The sequence below is a fragment of the Meles meles genome, chromosome 3 (genome assembly GCF_922984935.1).
Source record: "Meles meles chromosome 3, mMelMel3.1 paternal haplotype, whole genome shotgun sequence".
NCBI classification, from domain to species: Eukaryota; Metazoa; Chordata; class Mammalia; order Carnivora; family Mustelidae; genus Meles; species Meles meles.
The window spans coordinates 156,141,988-156,162,981 of NC_060068.1; the positions used below are offsets into that span (position 1 = coordinate 156,141,988).

Consider the following 20,994-nt stretch of genomic DNA (forward strand, 5'->3'; position numbering starts at 1 on the left):
CTATGCTTCTTGGCATGGTCCAATTCAGAGGAAAGCGCTGCTTCCTTGAACCCTCCTCAAAAAATACCTAACACAAACCCAGATATTTTAAGTCCTTTCTCACATCCTCTTTACTGAATGACCCACAACTTCCCATGATATATGTTTTCTCTTGTTGGTCACAAGTCAATAAACCCAATTTTGTTCAATATAGGTTGTCCTGTGGTCTCTGGCTGGAGGACATTGGCAATTTATTTTCCTCCAGTGTAACAATAGGCTGATCAACCCTCTCCTTAGAAGACATTATCATAATTCTTAGATGTACTATCTGAAACAAAATCTCTGTATCATTCTAATTTTCTTTGATGGTTAAAACATTGGGTGGCATTCTTTTCTTGGGGCCTCATATCTTAAAAATTTTGACATTGATTTACACAACAGCCTTCAGATATCAGATCTGATGTCTCAGTTTCTAGGCAATGGAAGCCAATTTTTCATCAAGGAAAATGCTCTTGAGATGGCCAGAAAATACCAAAATCTGTTGTATTATGAGAAACAGTGTATTTCCTAAGGACTCTGAGGGAGGAAAATGTGTGGTTTAATGACAGCAGGTTAAACAAGGAATGAAGTAAAAGTGAGCAGACTCAGAATCTACTGGTAACTACTAGCTATAACCCTAAAAAAATCCCTAAACACATCTGATTTAATTACCTCATGTGCCAAAGAAAAATTATATGTCTAAGATTCTTTTCCCTATCTAAAGTTACGAGTCTAGGATATGGTAAGATCACAGGCCAATAAAAGGTCACCACAACACATCATAAAATATTATTTACAAACAAATATTCAATAGGATACTTTAACATCTCTGTTGTGTTTCTCAAAATAAAATTTGATGCTTTTGGCACTGGGTGTGATGCCAAAACAATGAACACTGTTATGCTGTAAATAAACAAATAAATGAATTAATAAAAAAATTTAAAAAAATTAAAAAAATAAAAATAAATAAAAAATAAAAAAATAAATAAAAAATAAATAAAATAAAAAAAAATTTGATGCTTTTGAAAGGTCTGGACATAAGACTTAATCAACAAAGTATAATTAGTGCACAAGGGGGCCCAAATAAAGAATGTCCCTAAAATTTGGTACAAATAGAAAATATGACTCTCTAAAAAAACTACTAAGATTTACTATAAAAGGATAAAATTAGCCACCTATGGAAACCCACTTATAAAGCAAAATTAAAAAGGAGTATAGATTATTTCCTAAAGCTCACAATTTACCCATTTAATTTTTTTTCACATCAGATAGATAATAATCTTGGGATATATTAATTAACCTTATTAAGAATAGAGATTTGCTATAAGAAAAGAAGAATGCACACATATTGTAACTTTAGAAATTTTTTTATTAGTAGCAGCACTGGAAAATATCATTGCGCAATATGGTTTACCCATGCACTCATGGAAGAGGAGGAAGAGAAGGGACTCGGACTCTAATCTAATTGAACCTATCACAGCTACATAGATAAAATAGCTCTGGAGCACAGAAATAAAACATATGAAATATTAGTTGATTCGAGGTTCTTTTGGTAACATCTAATTTCTCAATATCAATGAGAAATCAGAGTTATAAATTTGATCTTCTTCTGAGCATATCAGCCCATCAAAATGATACATCATGTACAACTGCCAGTATAAGTTATTTTGCTATTTTTTCCTCAGAATAAGTGGGCACCCTGATTTCTAAAATCAAGATGTAATCTCAGCTAATATGAAACAGTTCCTAAAAAAATTGTTTAAAGTTATAAAACAGAGCCTCTGAAATCGCAAAAGATGAGAATCAAAGTACCCAAGGTGTCCTTCTCAAGATGAACAAATCCCTAAGGTTTAGTCTAAAATAATACTTTACTTTTGCCTCACTGGTACACTCTCATGTAATGAACAACTAGTTACTAAATACCTATTATGGGACAGGCTTGATAGTAGGCATTATCCTAAAGTAAGAGACAAAAGAAAAGTTGAAATAATATTCATTGAGTACCTAGATCTAGTATAGATGTTAGGCACTATGGTAGGTGTATTCCATTTCCAACCCTACTTGGTATACTTTCAAATATAGACATTTTTTCCCATTTTTCAATTGAAGTACAGTTGACACACAATGTTACATTAATTTCAGGTCCACAAGATAATGATCTGACAACTCTATACCTTATCCTGTACTCACCCCAAGTGTAGTTACCATCTGTCACCACACAACACTGTTAACTACCATTGACCATTTTCCCTATGCTGTACCCTTCATTCCCATGACTCATTCATTCCATAACTGGAACTAGAACCACTATTATGCTTACTTCTCAGAGCATAAAATTGGGACCTAAAGATAATTATTTATATCTCAGATGCTACAAAATTGATAGTTAGAGAAACTTAATTGTCCCAAATCCAATTTTCTCTTTATTACACCTCTGCTACTATTGATAACAATGTTTAAGATTATTGAAACGATTAAAATATACATAATAAGGCATTTACAATTTTCAATATAACCACACCTAGAATCCAAAATAATATGGACTGTCTTGTATATACTCATGTTTATAAAAAGATTTGATCTGTACAATACATAGAATTCAGATATTTCTTCTCATTTATGGAGAATGTTCATTTATGACATGCCATTGCTAGTTTCTTCATACAGTGAATTCATGAGTTTTGAAAAACAGAGGCTGTGTTTATTATTGAAAATAATTGAGAGTTCCCAAAGAATTTTACAGCAAATCTTTTAGTAACATCACTTTATGTTACTTTTCTTTTCATTATAGAAACAACTGCTTGAAAACAACTGCTTGGATTTCAGATGTAATTTTGTGTTGAGCAAATTTTTGTATTCCAAGACATCTTATTAACATATGCATCTAAGCATAATTCTCTAGGAGAAATGGTATAGTTGAATTAAACTCACTGGAGTTCCTTAGCTTTGGTAACAAAGCTTTGAATCTTCATGTGCTGAGAGTAATCAAGTCCCTGGTGACTCCCAGAAACCTCATTAAGTGGAGGGAGACGATCCTCAGTTGAGGATCATTAGAATTTATTTTCTTTACTGCTGATACTCCGGGTAGTCCAGGCAACAGGAAAGTCAATACAGTACGCTTTATTCAAATTGACTTCTACCCTTCAGAATAATGCAGAAATCAGACAGCATTAGTTGCCTTGTCAGTGACTAAACCATTATCCAGTCTCATCAAGATTATGTAAATGCAGTCACTTGGCATTCTCATTGTTTTCTCTGTCCTAGCAAGCAACATATAGACTGAACCACTTCTAAACACTAATAAATCCACCTTTGCCATTAAGCCATCTAGGAATTAGGTTATACCGTGTGTAGTTACAACATGCCAGCGTAGTTGAATCTGTGTACTTCTTATAACTCCAAACTGAACAGTAATCCTTAGAAAGGAGCTCAAATGAATACACTTGAGAGAATTGAGGTTTTAAAAAATATATTCCCTTACTGTAAATTGCAATATGCAATTCAGTGCCTAAGAGCACAAGTCAAAGATCTACCTTCAGATTCTAGCTCTAGGATCCACTAGGCTTGTGACCCTGAACAGATAACCAAACATCTCAGCTCTTTCACTCATCTTCAGACAGCTAGGAGAGTGCTTCTCAGGGCCTTCTTTTAGAATTCCAAAACAAGCAGACAAACAAGCAAACAAAAACCTATGTAAAGGGCTTAGCATAGGGTCTGGTATAAGTGCTTAAGTGTCTAATAATATTTTTTATTTATTATTTTTGTTATTTTTTTATCTACAAAATTCACTTAAGAAAATAATTATTGTTTTAACACTTTATTAGAAGATGCTTACTAATTTCAATTAAAAGATGGCAAGCGTCTTTTTCTCTTAATTGATCATGTGTAATTTGGTCTTTTTTGATTTTCTATTTATAATACTCTGTTGAATTTTCCTCCCAAAATATGAGGGCAATACAAGCAACAAGCCAAGTAATGCCAATGTATAAAGAAAAGTCAGCAATCTTTTCCTTTTCCAGAGGTAACTGATATCAATACACTAGTTTAGTCTTCCACACTTTTCTCTATGCTTACAAAAACAGACAATATGAAGACTCATGTATATATCAATAGTCTAGTATGTGACTTTCTATATATTTCTCTGTGCTAATATAAACAAATAGATGTGTGTCTGTGTGTCTATGTATGTGTGTGATTGTGTATCTGTGTATCTATGTTTCCTAGTTGGTACAAAAGTGGGATTATGCTCATCACAATAAGCTAAAACTTTTATTTTTTACTTGACAGAAATACATGAACTTGCAGGTCAAAAGTTATAGCCCTGGGGCGCCTGGTGGCTCAGTGGGTTAAGGCCTCTGCCTTCGGCTCAGGTCATGATCCTAGGGTTCTCGGATCGAGCCCCGCATCAGGCTTTCTGCTCTGCGGACAGCCTGCTTCCTCCTCTCTCTCTCTCTCTGCCTTCCTCTCTGCCTACTTGTGATCTCTGTCTGTCAAATAAACAAAATCTTTAAAAAAAAAAAGTTATAGCCCTAACCCATCCTTTCTAATAATTGTGTAACAGTCCATAGCATGAATACAGCATCATTTATCCAAGTATGCTCCTATTGAAGGATATTCAGATTGTTTTGCATTTTTTATTTTGTCCCTACAATTCATGTAGCAGTAAACATCCTTGTTCAAATGTCCTGACATTCTGGTGTTTTGATTGAAGTATGATAGCTTCTAAAAAGGGAGACTTAGCATTTATTATGTCCTAAGCATCATTGTAAATGCTTTACATTTATTATCTCATTTAATCTGGACACAATTTGATGAGCTATTATTATTACTCCTATTTTGAGTATCATGAAATTGAGGTAAATAAATAAATTGCCCAAAGTCACCAGCAAGCGAGTGGTGGATAAGTAATTTCAACCCAGGCAGTCTGGTTTGCAAATCCTCACTCCTAACACGACCCTTATAGAGAAAATTGTTATATTACTTTCTCCGGAGGCTGTTGCCGCGTATAGTTCTTCCATGGTAGTTTCTCTAAACCATTCTGAGCTTTTCACTGTACATCATAAAATGTCTTATCCGACGGCCGGAATGAACAACTATCAGTATGCTTCCTCAGGTGCACAAATTCTATCTTATTTGTTTCCAAACGCATTTGAGAGTTTCTTATCATCTGAAAGCCTTTTACAATACAGAATCTGGTTACATCAGGGACTGTCTCTTTAGACTCCGGTTAGCATTTAGGATCAAGAAATAAATACATATTCCTAATGAATGGGATACAGAATATTGCAGCCATATCTGCTAACAACTTCAGAGAAGCAGACATTAGGATGTTTTCATTCATACTTTATGTTGTTAAAATTCTTACTTAAAATGTCTCCAGTTTTGTAATTTCCACAGAAAGAAGTAATTCTTCCTCTTCCTCTCAAAACCGAAATCCCCAAAATGGATTACAATCATAATTACAACTAATACAATTACAGTGGCATACTACTGTCGTTATGTTTCCTATTAATTTTATTTACTTTTCTCAAAAGTGTTTCAATATGCAATAGAGTCTTGGGGACTTGAACAAAAGGTGTGGTTTTTACTAATCAAGTAAATGAACCATATTAAACTCAGCAATCTGGAACTGCTTTTCTTTGGAGGAGTGTAACTTAAGGGAATTATATTGCACTTTGGCTCCTATGGTAAAAAGGGAATTTTAAAAAATGCTGAACATTGTGCTGTGATCAGCATCATATTTTAGGTGAGAAACAGTGACAAAATGGGATGATTCTAGAATCCTGTGAAAAATATATTGCAGTTCCCAGGGAGTGTGTGGGGTATGGTTTGGCAAAGAAAAGGCTAGGGTTTACACCTCGGGAAATGAAACTGGAGGTCCTCCAACATTAAGGAGCCTAATGCTGATAAGGAATAGTTTGCCGCTTCAGAAACACTACTGGTCTAGCAAATTCCACGGTTGACCTAAGGTCTGGTTAGCACTATTGCCCCTCTGGTAGCAACTTGGCATTATGCAAGGGTGTTTCTGCGAAAACAGACTGAAATGATTTGGGCTGAAAACCTCTTGCCTTGAGCAAAAACCATACCAGCTGGAAAACAAAGTGCTTAAGAAACAACAGAAAGGAGCTGAGCTGGAGGAGAGGGCTCTGCTGGAATTACTCGGCTGCCATAGAAATTGCTAGCATGTACGATTGCCTCTGTGGTTGTGCGAGTTGGAAACTTTAGACGCCAACTTCATGGCTGGAATAAAATCACATTAGTGAATAAGGCTTGGGCCAAGAGTGAAGAGTGGTCGGAAATAGCTAATGTTTGTAAATTTTGAGCAAAGACCGTTACAATTGGGAAATGGAAACGTTAGCATTAACTCATTTCACACACACACACCCCGCTCCCGCAAGGTCGGTAGGAACGGAGAGTGTGATCGGATCTATTTTCCAGTGGAGGAAACACGCTCAGGGAAGGTGTTGGCACTTGTCCAGGGGCACACACATCTATAAGTGCCCTTGCTGGCTTTAAGGCCTCCTATTTCATTAGCTTGCCAGCCTACCCTGCTTCTAAGGATGTGAAGGGAATAATGTCAGGGCTAGACTATGGAGTCCGGCAAATTCTTCTCTCCCTAAACCCTCTGATTGCTTAGGACCGCACAGCAGATGAGACAGACTGCGGGGTTGGGCCCACCGTGATGATGGGTAACTCGGGAGCGGCAGGATGGGGATGGGAGAAACTGAGGTGACTGGGGCCACCGGACGGGCCCGGGGCGCTGCCTAGCCCCGCAGGCGCCTGGACTGTACAGGGCCTCGCGCCTTCCGCCACCTTCCATCCACAAGCCTCGCTCCGGGGCTCTGCGCCCCACTCGTCCCTAGCCCGCTCTCCCCGGGCTGTGTCACTCACTCACGGTCTGGGACAACTTCACCTCCTGGTTGAGCCACTGGCACAGAATCTCGGACATGGTTCGGCCTGCGCCTTCTGCCGTAAGCCGGTGTAGGAACGCGCGGGAAAGCCAGCCAGCCGAGGGCCCCGCGTCCTCCTGTTGCCAAAGGCAACCCGTTGCTAAGGAAGCGTATCCAGGCCTGAGCCTGGGGCAAGAGGGACGCCAGTGTCCCGGCGCCGGGGACGAAGAACCGTGGCCTGCCCCCTGCCGGCGGGTGAGCCCGGACGGAACGCAGGCGCCGGGACTCCGCAGTGGTGGTGGCGGCGGGCACCTCGAAGAGGGGCCGAGAAAAGCGGTCTTGCTTGAAGGGGAATTCTTCTTCCCCTTTGTCTTTTAAGGAAAGCTACAGAAAATCGTCTCTAATGGCAGCTCTTTTGTCACTAATTTACAAATTGCCAGTTCCAAATGCTGTATTCTGTGTCTACCCTGGCAAGAACAGATAGTCCCGGACCTGGTATAGGGCCTGACACCTAACTTATGATCATTTTTGTTGTTAGTGGTGGCAGCATTAACAATTAGGGGGATCCCTATCTCTGCAGTGTTTTGAGAAGTGAATATGTAATGAGCATATTTTCTGGTCATTTTTTCCTTCCAGGTAATTATTTTACAGTGTATTTTGACAAACATTTTCCCCTTGAGCAAACCTGAGTCAGGCTCTTTGAATCTTCTCCTGGAGGCTGAGAATTTGAGCTGTGTCCTTAGCCCCTCCCAGTCCAGTTTAAGCAAGAATCCTGCTCTGCTGGGTCTGTTTAAGGAAAACCTCCGCCGCTTCCATATCATCAAATTCTCCGTCCCTCACCCTTGATATCTGCTCCCCCTGGCCTGTCCTCAGCAGGGATTCTTCAAGTTAGTTTAGCCAAAATCCCCTTGACCTTGATGTTTCGTCTTAGAAATTTTCTTTTTAAATCTTTTTTTTTTTTTAATATTTTATTTATTTGACAGAGAGAAATCACAACTAGGCAGAGAGGCAGGCAGAGAGGCAGGCGGAGAGAGAGGGGGAAGCAGGCTCCCTGCAGAGCAGAGAGCCCGATGAGGGGCTCGTTCCCAGGACTCTGGGATCATGACCTGAGCCGAAGGCAGAGGCTTTAACCCACTGAGCCACCAGGCGCCCCTCGTCTTAGAAATTTTCTATCCACTGACCCCAGCCCTGCTCCTTGGCTATAAATCCACACTTTTCTTTGTTGTGTTCAGAATGGAGCCCCAACTCACTCCCCTGGTGTACAACCCCCTTGCAATGGTCCCTTGAATAAAGTCTTCCTTACTGTCTTTAACAAGGGTCAGAAAAATTTTCCATTACCAATCTCTTTCTTTTTTTTTCTTTTCTTTTTTTTCTTTTAAAAAAAAATTTTTTTTTTTTTAAAGATTATTTATTTATTTATTTGACAGAGAGATACAAGTAGGCAGAGACGCAGGCAGAGAGAGTGAGAGGGAAGCAGGCTCCCCGCCAAGCAGAGAGCCCGATGCGGGACTCGATCCCAGGACCCTGAGATCATGACCCGAGCCGAAGGCAGAGTTTAGGTGAACTTATAGAAAAAATTATATGCATTTGTATTATGTATACTTGTGTATGATAAATAATATGTAACAGTGTGTTTATGTAAGTCACAAATACAAAGAATTTCCCCACAAAGACCTGGATACATCAAATTATGATTCTTTTAAACTATATGTACAGTAACAGTGACATCCTACTAGAATAAATATCTCTTAAGATTAATCTGAAATTGCTCCATATGTCCTGATTGGCTAAAAGTTGGGTACCATTTCACTTCACTTAACTGTAAACTCTCCCATCCCATGAGTTTCCTCACACCCAACACAGCAGACATGGCTGCAATGAAACAATGGGAATTCTGAGGGAGATTTACTACTAACAAAACTGGGACCTGATATACTTGATATGTCTCACCTTAGAGTTGTCTAAATTTGGAAGATCAAATGATTCTAAAAGCCTCTACAGCAAGGGGAATATAATAAAGTTTTATCTGTTGGAAACATGTCATCCCTGAAAAGATTTCTAACGGTGCATGTGTGCCTAGAAATCACTGCTGAGGCACTTGTGTTTTATGTCATCTTGGTAGTAAATTTTATTTATTTAAGAGAGAGCACATTCAAGGGGAAGGGTATCAGTAGGGGCAGAGAAAGAGAGAGAATCTTAAGTAGAATCCATGCCCAGCGTGGAGCTCAACACAGGGCTCAATCTCACGACCCTGAGATCATGACCTGAGCTAAAATCAAAAGTCAGACACTTAACCGAATGGGCAACCCGGGTGTCCATTTAAATTGATGACTAATACTACATTTAGTAAGAGGTTCCAAGGTTTAATTTCAGTCCGTGGGACCCAAAGGATAGAAAACAATGTCTTCTGGATTGCTGAAAAAATTGCTTTTGAGGGTTCATCAAACGCCACAGCTGCACCAGAAGAGAATGCCTGAGCCCGTACGCCATCTACAGACAGGGGCTTATCTCCATATCAGAGCAAAATATCTCTGTGCCTGTCCATAGGATCTGTTCAGTTGTTTGTTTGCTTCAAAGGGTTATTTGTAGTGTCTGTCTTTGGAACCCAGAACCAAACAACACAAACTGCCCACTTGATATTTGTGAAAACAAGTTTATGCACAGGAGTTAGATACATAAAGAAAGACACTCTATAAAGCAAAAGGTGAAATTCTTTGTTTCACAAAAAGAGCATATTTTCCCCAGTGCCTAAAACATCCAACTTGAAAACATTCTGACATTAAAATATTAATGAAAATTTGAACTCTCATTTAAACGTTTGCCTTTTACTATTCTTTTTTTTTTTTTCTTGAAATTGCTACTATGGTTATTAGTCCAAGTTTAACATTTAATCTTTTCCTTGCCATTGGAATTCAAGCTCAGGGCAAAATTTCTAGCACTTCTCATGTTGGTATTTTGTGTTAATATGGTAAATAATATGTTTGTCCCCACATGGAATCAGTTGGGGGAGGGAATGATTAAAGACATGAACAGTTTCCCATCTGTTCCTGAGATGGCTTCCCCAGTTTTTTAATTAAAGTTTTTATAATATTTGTCTCCTGCATCCAATTGTAAGCATCACAGCAATTTAAAATTAAATAAAAATTATTTTAAAGTATTACCTGTCATTTAATTATAAATTATATTATAATATAATTATAAATTATAAAATTATAAATTATAGATTAAAAAGAGTTGTTTTGAGCCCACAGGTTGGTTTGAAAAGTGATGCCGTGTACTGTGTACAGTGTACTTATTCTCTCACAAAATAATTGTAACATTTGTCATAATTAGAATATACCAATAAAGCACAAGCTTTAGAATCAGACACACCAGGGTCCAGGTATCTGCTTTTGTTCTGACTAGCTCTTCAGCTTTGGAAAAAGCTAAACTTCTCTGAGCCTCAGTTTCCTTATTTGTAGGATAAAGACATCAACATTTGGTTGACAGGGTTGGGAAGACTAAGCAAGAAATTGCATATATTAATGCCTGGCTCTTGGTATATGCTACACAAATGTTTCTTTCCTCTTCTCCTGAGGTAGAATGAATTTTTCCATTGCATTACTGGTTAGCTTAGTTTTGAGTAGCTTAGATTTGCTTCTAAGACTTCAAATAGATTTTGAGGCAATTATTTCATATAGCTTCTTTGATTTTATGACTAATTCAATATTTATACATACATAAATACATATACATTGACAGATTTTTAAAAAGTCTTATTTGGTCCTCCATGAACATCTGGCATCCATTTCCTCATTTCCCCTCTCATCACTCTTAGATCATTCTTTAATTCCCTCTCAACACGTTTTGCAATGGCTTTACTCTCTTACATTCATTAATTCAACAAATGTTTTTCCCAGTGTCCACAACAACCACTCAAGCTACATTCCCTGTCTCCTCCCCTCTAGTCCCCTTGTGCAAACAGTCCAGCCCATTTTCCTGAAGCCCTGCTCTATTCCTCAGCTCACACATTCGTGAATTTCACCAGAGCCTTGTGTACCAACTGTGGGTCTTGATCTCTTAACAGGATTTATATGTAATTCCATTGGTGGGCCATGCCAGAATTCCTTATAAATGAAATATGAAGTTTAAAATGGGATAGAAAATATCAGAGTGGAGAGGGGCTGGCTCAGTCTATTAAGCACCCCACTTTTGATTTTGGCTCAGGTCCTGATCTTGGGGTTCTGAAATGGAGCCCCTCCTCAGGCTCCATGCTCAGTGGGGAGATGGCCTGGGAGTTCTCTCCCCTTGCTCATGCTCTCTCTCTCTCTCAAATAAATATATTATCTTAATATATATATGATATGATATGAGAGAGATATATATATGATCATATGATATATATATCTTAATATATATTATATATCTTAATATATAATCTAAATATATATATGATCATATGATATATGACATATATATATATCTCTCTCAGAGAGCATTGATAGGAAAGGTAAGTATGTGGGGTTCTTTTGGGAAACATTTTTGGAGCCACTATCCAGGAGGGTGAAGAGCCCATGGAAGGTTCTGTACAGTCTAGCCTCAATACAGCTTTAACTGTAAACCACAAATTAGGTTTGCACAACTTGCTCCCATTTCTTTATCAGGTCCCAACTTTCTTACCTCTACATTCTTTCTTTACCAAAAAAAAAAAATTTTTAATTAAAAAAAATAATCTACTTCCTGTCTCAGCCAATCCTACCTGTTCTTCAGGGTCCAGGGCATCAGTCACCAACTTCCACAAACCTCCTATTCCCTCTATCTTTCCACCTTCTTCTCCCTTCTGAAAGCTCAAAATCTCTAGTTTCCTTTTATCTTGTTCCAGATGCCTGACTCTTACCAACCACCCGCAGCTTTGCTAGCAACTCAGTTTGGGAAACGTCCAATGTCTTCTTCAACACGTTTCCAAATGTGTGTTGATTTAGGCTCTTCCATCTCTCTCTTTTTTTTTTTTTTAATATTTTATTTATTTATTTGACATAGAGAGATCACAAGTAGACAGAGAGGCAGGCAGAGAGAGAGGGAAGCAGGCTCGCCGCTGAGCAGAGAGCCCGATGCGGGACTCAATCCCAGGACCCCGAGATCATGACCCGAGCCGAAGGCAGCGGCCTAACCCACTGAGCCACCCAGGCGCCCCTCTCTCTTTTTTAAAATTTCTTTTCAGTGTACCAGAATTCATGTTTATGCACCACACCCAGTGCTCCATGCAATAGGTGTCCTCCATAATACCCCACCACCCCCTGTTTCTTCAAACCCCTCAGACTGTTTTCCAGAGTCCATAGTCTCTCATGGTTCATCTTCCCCTCCATTTTCCCTCAACTCCCTTCTCCTCTCCATCTCCCCATATCCTCTGTGTTATTTCTTATGCTCCACAAATAAGTGAAACCATATGATAATTGACTCTCTCTGCTTGACTTATTTCACTCAGCATAGTTTCTTCCAGTCCCATCCATGTTGATACAAAAGTTGGGTATTCATCCTTTCTGATGGAGGCATAATACTCCATAGTGTATATGGACCACATCTTCCTTATCCATTCGTCTATTGAAGGGCATCTTGGTTCTTTCCACGGTTTGGCAACCATGGCCATTTCTGCTATGAATATTGGGATACAGATGGCCCTTCTTTTCACTACATCTGTATCTTTGGGGTAAAAACCCAGCAGTGCAATTGCAGGGTATAGGGTAACTCTATTTTTAATTTCTTGAGGAATCTCCACACTGTTCTCCAAAGTGGCTGCACCAACTTGCATTCCCACCAACAGTGTAAGAGGGTTCCCCTTTCTCCACATCCTCTCCAACACACGTTGTTTCCTGTCTTGTTAATTTTGAACATTCTAACTGGTGTAAGGTGGTATCTCAATGAGGTTTTAATTTGAATCTCCCTGATGGCGAGTGATGATGAGCATTTTTTATGTGTCTGATAGCCATTTGTATGTCTTCATTGGAGAAGTGTCTGTTCATATCTTCTGCCCATTTTTTGACATGATTATCTATTTTGTGTGTGTTGAGTTTGAGAAGTTCTTTATAGATCCTGGATATCAGCCTTTTGTCTGTACTGTCATTTGCAAATATCTTCTCCCATTCCGTGGGTTGCCTTTTTGTTTTGTTGACTATTTCCTTTGCTGTGCAGAAGGTTTTGATCTCTTGTTATTTATGGCAAATAACAATACCACCACAAAAGTTTGGTTCTACCACAAAATATTTGTAGTCTTTTCTGTGGAAGCAGACCTGATTTCTTCTTCTGTGGTGTCATGTGGGCCGGCCCACATGATTAGTTTTATGTATGGATTGCATCTTTCTCAGGCAAACACTTAAATTTCTCATCTTAGAGAGCAATCAGATTTGAAACAGAATCAAGTTAAAAACAAAACAAAATAAAACAAAGAACTTGGTACCATGTGAGAAAAAGTAAGTCATATATTCTCTGAGACAGATAAGCCAAATTTCCTTTATCTGAATTCTTTGCTTTAAATTCTTTTTTTTAATAGCTTAAAAAAATCAGTTCTTTATTTCCGCTGGCTTTATGTTCTGCTCTAATTTCTTATTTTCCCATCCTGAAGTTTTCAGAGAAGCCAAGTCCTACTTTACTATCTTAAGTTTATTTTCCATATGCCCAATAACAGAACCTAAAACTGGCAGAACTAAGAAACGTAAAAATTATGTAAAATTAAAATTCAAAGTACCTAAAATTTTAATTGGAGATTTTAATACGTCATTCTCAGTATCTTTATTTCAGTTGACAAAGTAGATAAGATATTCATGAAGGATATAGAGAACTTCAAAAGTAGTGTATCGACCAAACTAGCATAATTGGTATTTAAAAAACAAAACCCGAAATATAACTGCACTGCCCACTTTAAAAGGAAGCAGGCATTGAAAGCTGATTCTTTGACTGTGCAGTGGTACCACTGGAGCTAGAGATACTGTGGAAAATTAAATTGGCTCTTTGGATCCTTCAACAATCCCATGAAGAAAGTTACTTTTTATTTTTCTTCTTACTGCAAATCTGTATTGTCATCATGATGCATTAGGTTCTATCCAGCTAAGCGCTCATTGATTTTTGAACTTACCTGTTCCCATTGTAAATTTTTTATTGGTACATTTTCAAATATATTACCTGAAAATTAGTATTTTATAATCATTTTTCAAGATAACTAAAAAAGTTTCTATAATTATGTCATATTTTTATATCAAGAAAAATCACTAATTTTATAGGGAACATGGGAGAGACAAAAAATTTGTTATTTTTGTAACATTTCAACCATTTAAGTATTCTATGAAATAAGATATAATTATACTGTGGTTCCATTCCCTCTTATTTGCTTGACTGTTTGCTTGTTTTTTGTAGAGAAGGTAGAGAGGGAGTCTCTCTGGCCAGAGCAATAACATAAAATTGTCTATGGAATGGCTTATAAAAACAGGATGATAATTCCCCTTCGTTCAGCAACAATTGAAGGGAGTGTGTGCACTTCATGCTGGGTACTGATTTCCAGACTTTCGCATTCTACCAGGTGGTAATTTTCCAAAAGCAAATTTGATAGCCGGTATAAGGTTGCCAATTTTCTTTTCTTTTTTTTTTTTCAAGGAAGAACATAAACACAAATACTGCATCTTCTCCAGCCATCATTTCACATAAGAAAGAACATTTTACTCTGAAAGAAGTAGGAAGCATAAAATCTGAGAATGAAAAACAGTATTTTAAACTGAAGAATAGGGTATATGAAAAGCCCACAGTATCTAAATAGACCTGTGAACGTCCCTTATAGGTTGGACCTATTTTGCCAAGCTCTGTCCCGGGCCCCGACACCTAGGCAGGCCCACTTGAGTATGAATCCTGTTTTCATGGTATTTGCAACCCTTCCACACTGGAATGTCAGAAAGCTGGAAGGTGAGTGTGAGTGTGTGTGTGTGTGTGTGTGTGTGTGTATAGAGGGTAAAGTATCTATGAATGTCTTTTTTTCAGCCTAAGTCATTTTTTTAGGGTATTACCTATCTTTTTATGACCTCCAAAAGAATAAAAAGTCATATTTGGCAGAAAATATTTTTAAGACCTCCATGGAGATTACAAACTTTAATAAAATTTGAAGGTCTTCTTCTACAGAATCTTTGGAATCCACATGCACAGGTTTCACCCTCGCATTCCACAGTATAGGGAGAATTGCTCTTAATAAGTCAAATCCCCTAGAAGAAAAAAAAAATTCCTTCAGATTAAGTGACCCTTGGGAGACAGCTGAATTCTCAAGGTTGTAACTGGATCCTGGATGCTTTAAATCATGTTAGTTTTGATTGTTATCAGGAAGTCAAATCCAAAGGAAGGCTCATATTTGCTCTGACTACTACCAATTCCCATACCACATTTTTATATATCTGATCTAAGCATGTGATTAAATTATCAGATTCTTGGGGGCGCCTGGGTGGCTCAGTGGGCTAAAGCCTCTGCCTTTGGCTCAGGTCATGATCCCAGGGTTCTGGGATCGAGCCCCTGCATCAGGCTCTCGGCTCTGCAGACAGCCTGCTTCCTCCTCTCTCTCTCTGCCTGCCTCTCTGCCTACTTGTGATTTCTCTCTGTCAAATAAATAAATAAAATCTTTTTAAAAAATTTATCAGATTCTTTTAAAGTTTGAGAAGAGTGGGGCACCTGGTTGGCTCAGTCAGTTAAGTCTGCCTTTTGCTCGGGTCATAATCCACAGGTCCTGGGATCTAGCCTTGCTGTCTGCCTTCCTGTGCAGTGGGGAGTCTGCTTCTCCCTCTGCCTCTGCACCCCCTTACTTGGGGGTGCTCACTCTCTCTAATAAAGAAATCTTAAAAAAAAAAAAAAAAGTTTGAGAAGACTAGATCAAATTGTACCAAAAAGAGATCCAGACACTTCAATGAGCCCAAAGTCAACTTCAGTTTCTTTTATTCTTTTTCTTTTTTTTTTTTTTTTTGAAATTTAAACATTTCGTAATTTAAATTCAATTAGTTAACATATAATGTATTATTGGTTTCAGAGGGCCAGGCCTATGATTCATCAGTCTTATATAATACCCAGTGCTCATTCCATCACATACCCTCCTTAATGTCCATCACCAGTTACCCCATGCCCCATCCACCTCCCCTCCAGAAACTCTGTTTCTTTCCTATGACTAAGAGTCTCTCATGGTTTATCTTTACTTAGTTTTACCTACTGTATATCACCTCACTTATAATAGGCCTTCAAAATTTTATTTATTCTAAACCACTCAAATGTGACAAAGGTAAACTGTGATGAAATATATAATAGGAAAAAAAAGAAATATATAATAGAAATGCACATATACTTTTTAAGAAATTTGGTTTCTTCTGCCTAATTTGTTTTTGGAAAGTGGAACTCAGTGTTCCAGTACTACTAATTTCATATCTACCAGGTCGATCTCTTTCTATATGAAATTCCTGCCAGGCTCACCAAAAATCCCTACTGAAATTACTTAGGGCATTTCCAAAGACAAGGCAGGTTTAACAGCTACCTGGAAATTAATGATTATCATGTATACTAAAAGAGTGATGATGTGATGACCAATAATTATAATAAGCTCTACTGCTTTGCAAATACCTTTATTTTATCAGTAAAAATGGAATTTTTATTTTGACAAAAGTTTCATGAGGACAAGTCTATTGGATATGAATTTAAATAATTTGTCAGTCAAATAATGGAAATATTCTGTATCAGAAAACTATATGCAAAGAAAGGCCTATATTTATATACTTATGCTATATTTTTATATCAATTTATATACTACCTTCTCTGAGATACATGTATACATATACAAAACTATATAGGTAATACATATATACGCATTTACATGTGTGTGTATAAAAACTGCACAAAAATGGAAAGAGAGGAGATTAGTGGGCTTCTATTACAGTTTGTAAATGTCTGATCATTTGGAAGCACTGTTGTTTATAATCAGAGTAAGTCCCAATTACATAAGAAACTCCTTAAAATATGAACCCAGTGTATATCATTTAACTCCAAAAGCTGTTTTTCTGAGTCTTCTTTTGGAAATTGTGAGGTCTTTATTAACAGGAAGTTTTTTGGAAGGCAGGAGTCCTCTATTAACAGAAAGACCATTGGAAACTTAAGGGATCACATCTTGCATCTTATTCTAAACCATGACCATCTATTATACCTTGAATGAGATCAACAGGAATGGAATTCAGGAACTTGTAGATGAGCTGGACAGAGCAAAATGAATAACTATTCTGGAAATGGAAGGAAGACTAATGAAGGGAAGGTGGGAGAAGATGGATTAATTTTTATTTCTTCCAAAATTTACATAAAGTTAAGCATGACCTTTAGGATGACATCTGAGGATAACAGGTGTTGCATAAGGGAAAATTCAAAGAAATTCTGAATAAGGTAATATTAGGACTTGCAGAATTGATACATATTTTGAACTATAATGAATGACTCCATTGAGTATGGAGTGGAAAGGAAGCCAAAGAACTTTTTGAAAGGGAATGGAAAAAAAAACCTTAATAATGAGTGATATTATATACCTCTTTCTCCATGATAGCCACATATTCAGAGCAACAAATATGGCTAGAGAGGTAACAAACAAGACCCAGGTGGAGAAAAAGTTTTCATTTTTTAAAACATCACCTAATTACAATGTGGTATTGACTTGGTGTTTTTCTTAGGTGACTTACTTATATTATAGAAAGAGCGAGTGGGGGAAAAGACCATAGATGGAAATTTAATATGGGCTATTTCCTTTGGTTAAAACATGGGTTAATAAACATCATCAATAGAAAATGCCAAGTGACTGAATTTCCCTTTACTTTATTGTCCCCCCAAATTATGATCCGATTGACTAGTAAGTACCTAGATTAATGGCTGAGAGTCATTTGATAATGAGTGAACAGAAGATAGAAACCATGAAAAAAGAGAAAAATGAAAAACTTTTTTGAGCTCAAAGGGAATAGGAGAGCAGAAATAACATGTTTCCCAAATATGTTGAAAGTTTTGGTACAATCTGGACCAAGGGTTGAGGCATTTGAAAGCTAGATGGACACAGACTTCCTAGGAAAGCAGATCCTGAAGAGATACAGGTTAAATGTGATCATGCAGATGGTTGGATTAATGAGTATTAAAAAAGTTCAGTAACTGCACAAAAATAGACTTGGTCTCTAATCCCAGAGTTCATATTTGCTCACCTGGCCATTGTTCCAAAAGATGTTACCATCCTTATTACTGCTGACCTCATCTTGCTATACCTCAGTTCCCTTTTCTATATGTGGACTGTGTTGGTCTGGATGACTTCAAAGTTCTTTTTCAACTATATCCCTTTGTGAATTCATTAGGTTTTACTGACTTCAAGATTCTATTTAAGAATGTTTTGGTCTCATGAAGATTGTTATGAGAAGTTATTGGAGATAAGCAGAGAACTGGTCATCATACCAACAGTAATACAAATCTCAAGAAAAGGCAGAGAAGATGGAAATTGTAACATCTCCTAACTCAGTACAGCTGGGGTGAGTCGGGGCAGACAGTGTTGTGCTTGATAATAGAAAAATCTAGAAAGTAATGGAGAATTTGTGTTTCAGCACCTCATAGATACTTGAGAGCTCTTAGCAGTGGGACTTGAGTCTCTACCACAATCTTGTCTTGCTATTGCCCAACATTACAATCACCTGTATTGAAATGTAATGTTTTTGAGGGAAAACATGTGGGGAAGGAAAATTCTCCTCTATCTTCTTGGTTTCTCAGTGGTTCTGAGAAATAAATGGACAGTGGGCAGATTAACAAGAGAAAAATCATACAAATGTATTTGATGTTATAAGTTTAATATGGCATAGAAGAGTTTTACAGAGGGAAGAGAAATCCTGCAAAGAAACTGCTAGGCTTGGAGGCTTTAAAAATTTATTTATTTATTTATTTATTTGAGAGGGCTCACAATCCTAAGCAGGGATTGGGGAGGGGCTGCAGAAGAGAGAGAGGGAGAGAAAGAATCCTCAGTGAGACTCCCCACTGAACACAGAGCCCCATGTGGTGTTCTCTCCCAGGACCCTAGACTCATGACCCAAGCCAAAATCAAGAGTCAGCCACTTAACTGAATGAGCCACTTAGGTGCCCCAGGTTGGAGGCTTTTAAATAATTTTGACAGAGGAGGATAAATATAAAGGGAAGTGACAAAGTAAAAGAAAGGGACTTGGAGTTTCCAGGTGTGACAAATTGTAAGACGACAAATATGCAGGAAACTTGTCATGGCTGATGCGACAAATCGACCAGAAAACGTGAGGGTAAGAGGACGGTGAAAAGAAGTTAAAGAGACAAAGTGATGGGGGCAGGAGGGACACTGAGGAGGATGTCCAACAGTGCCAAGTTTATTCAGGGAAGTGAGGCATTATACAGCCAACAGAAATAATTACAAAGAAGTGTCCATCATTAGCTAATTACGGGAAGAATTTGTTACATATGCATGAAACCCTCCAGACTTCCCCATTAACTTCTTCTCAAGGTCTAAATGTAGATCTTCCAAGGGCAGTGGTCTTTGTCTTCAGATAATAATTACAAAGAAGTAACAACAAACCTGAGTGTGTTCTTTGAGCTGTGCTGGAACAGCAAGGACCAGTTAAGAATTTAGGACCCCACCCAAATTGCTCTCATCTCACTAGTAAATGTGTGGGAAGTCACGTAGGTGAGTGCGCAACAAATGGCACAGACCCTTTCTCAGTGCAACTCAACTTTTCCGTCCTAATAAGCCTTTTGTTAGGCTATTCGGACTTTAAAGGAGACACAAGTCAGGGCCTGGTTTGGTCCTCGTCTCAAGCCTTATCGTGGCTTTCCACATCTCCCCCTACCTTTTTAAATAGGTCAAGCAAATGTATCTGTGCCTGAGTATGCAGTCGTTGCTGTCCCACACGAAACGAAGAAACACTCCAGCCAATAAGTAATTATGGGTAATATTATGAAAATCACAACAAAAATCTAAAAGGAGTATTTCATCATATTAACCGGATGGAAGCCATGAAGACCATCCAAAATCTGAGATACTACAGTAGCAGGATTCTCTGTATCTAATATTGTAGGTGAGATACCGCCCCTTGGGCCCCTTAAATACATGTGGTGAAACAGTACTGGGGCCCACAATCAGGAGGAAAGGACGAGGAACACAGGCTTTTACAGAAAAGTCCACCCGAGTGGCTCGGGCAAAACTATTATCCCCCACCTTGACCGTAACAGGACCCAAGGCGGCCACCAACTTCCGCAGTTCAGGGTGGATCATTTCTTCTGTTGTGTTGAGTCCTCCTGGGATAGTTACGTTGTGTAGATGTAAGCGGGCCATTCGAGGATCTGAAGGATATGCAATGTGTCTTTCATATTCATCTCTCAGCGTCTTGGACCAGTCAGTGATGGAGAACCCCGGAACACCAGGTGGCGATATCATCTGTGGCTTCTCCTGTATGCATTCACTGCAGATGGGACTACTGTCTGAGGGGGACCGCATGGCAATTTGAAGAGTCTGTTGGACAAGATTCCTCATTTGTCCTTGGCGAAGGGGGGCCAAACGTCTTCTCCGTCTCCGCTGATTTCTCCGGCTCAGGGTCAACATTGCAATTCGTTGCCACAGGGGCGAGGAGTCGGCACCATCTCTCTGGGAGCCATTGTGGGGTGTCATCCTGTGGGAAAATACAAACAAACCCTCGTCCCTTACGGAGTACTGGATCTGGACCTTTCCATACACTGGTTAAGGGATCCTTCCACCGGGCGTATGGAAGTGGAGAAAAGTTGGGATGCCAGAATCGCTCAGATGTTCGGCCTATATCATCAACGTTCAAAAAATTTAAAACATATAAAGTTAAATTTAAATGCATATGCGGGAAATATTTTACTTTTCCCTGTAGTATCTCCCCCTCTTTTAATTTTTTAAGGTAGGATTTAAGAGTGCTGTTTGCACGCTCCATAATAGCTTGGCCTTTCTAATTATATGGAATGCCTGTGGAGTGTGCTATCTGAAAAATGGCACAAAAGGTCTGAAAAGCCTGCGATGTATAAGCAGTCCCATTATCTGTCTTAAAGGCTCTTG

The 20,994-nt window shown here is 38.4% G+C and overlaps 1 protein-coding gene across 1 annotated transcript in view; it reads right to left on the minus strand.

The window, feature by feature from the left end:
- The window catches only part of SPEF2 (sperm flagellar 2), a 178,683-nt gene extending 171,679 nt beyond the window's left edge, over window positions 1–7,004 (minus strand). The window contains 1 exon segment of the mRNA XM_046000034.1: window positions 6,910–7,004. Coding sequence (XP_045855990.1) covers window positions 6,910–6,967 — 58 coding nt within the window. The 5' untranslated portion in view covers window positions 6,968–7,004.
- Between the last annotated feature and the right edge of the window lie 13,990 nt (window positions 7,005–20,994).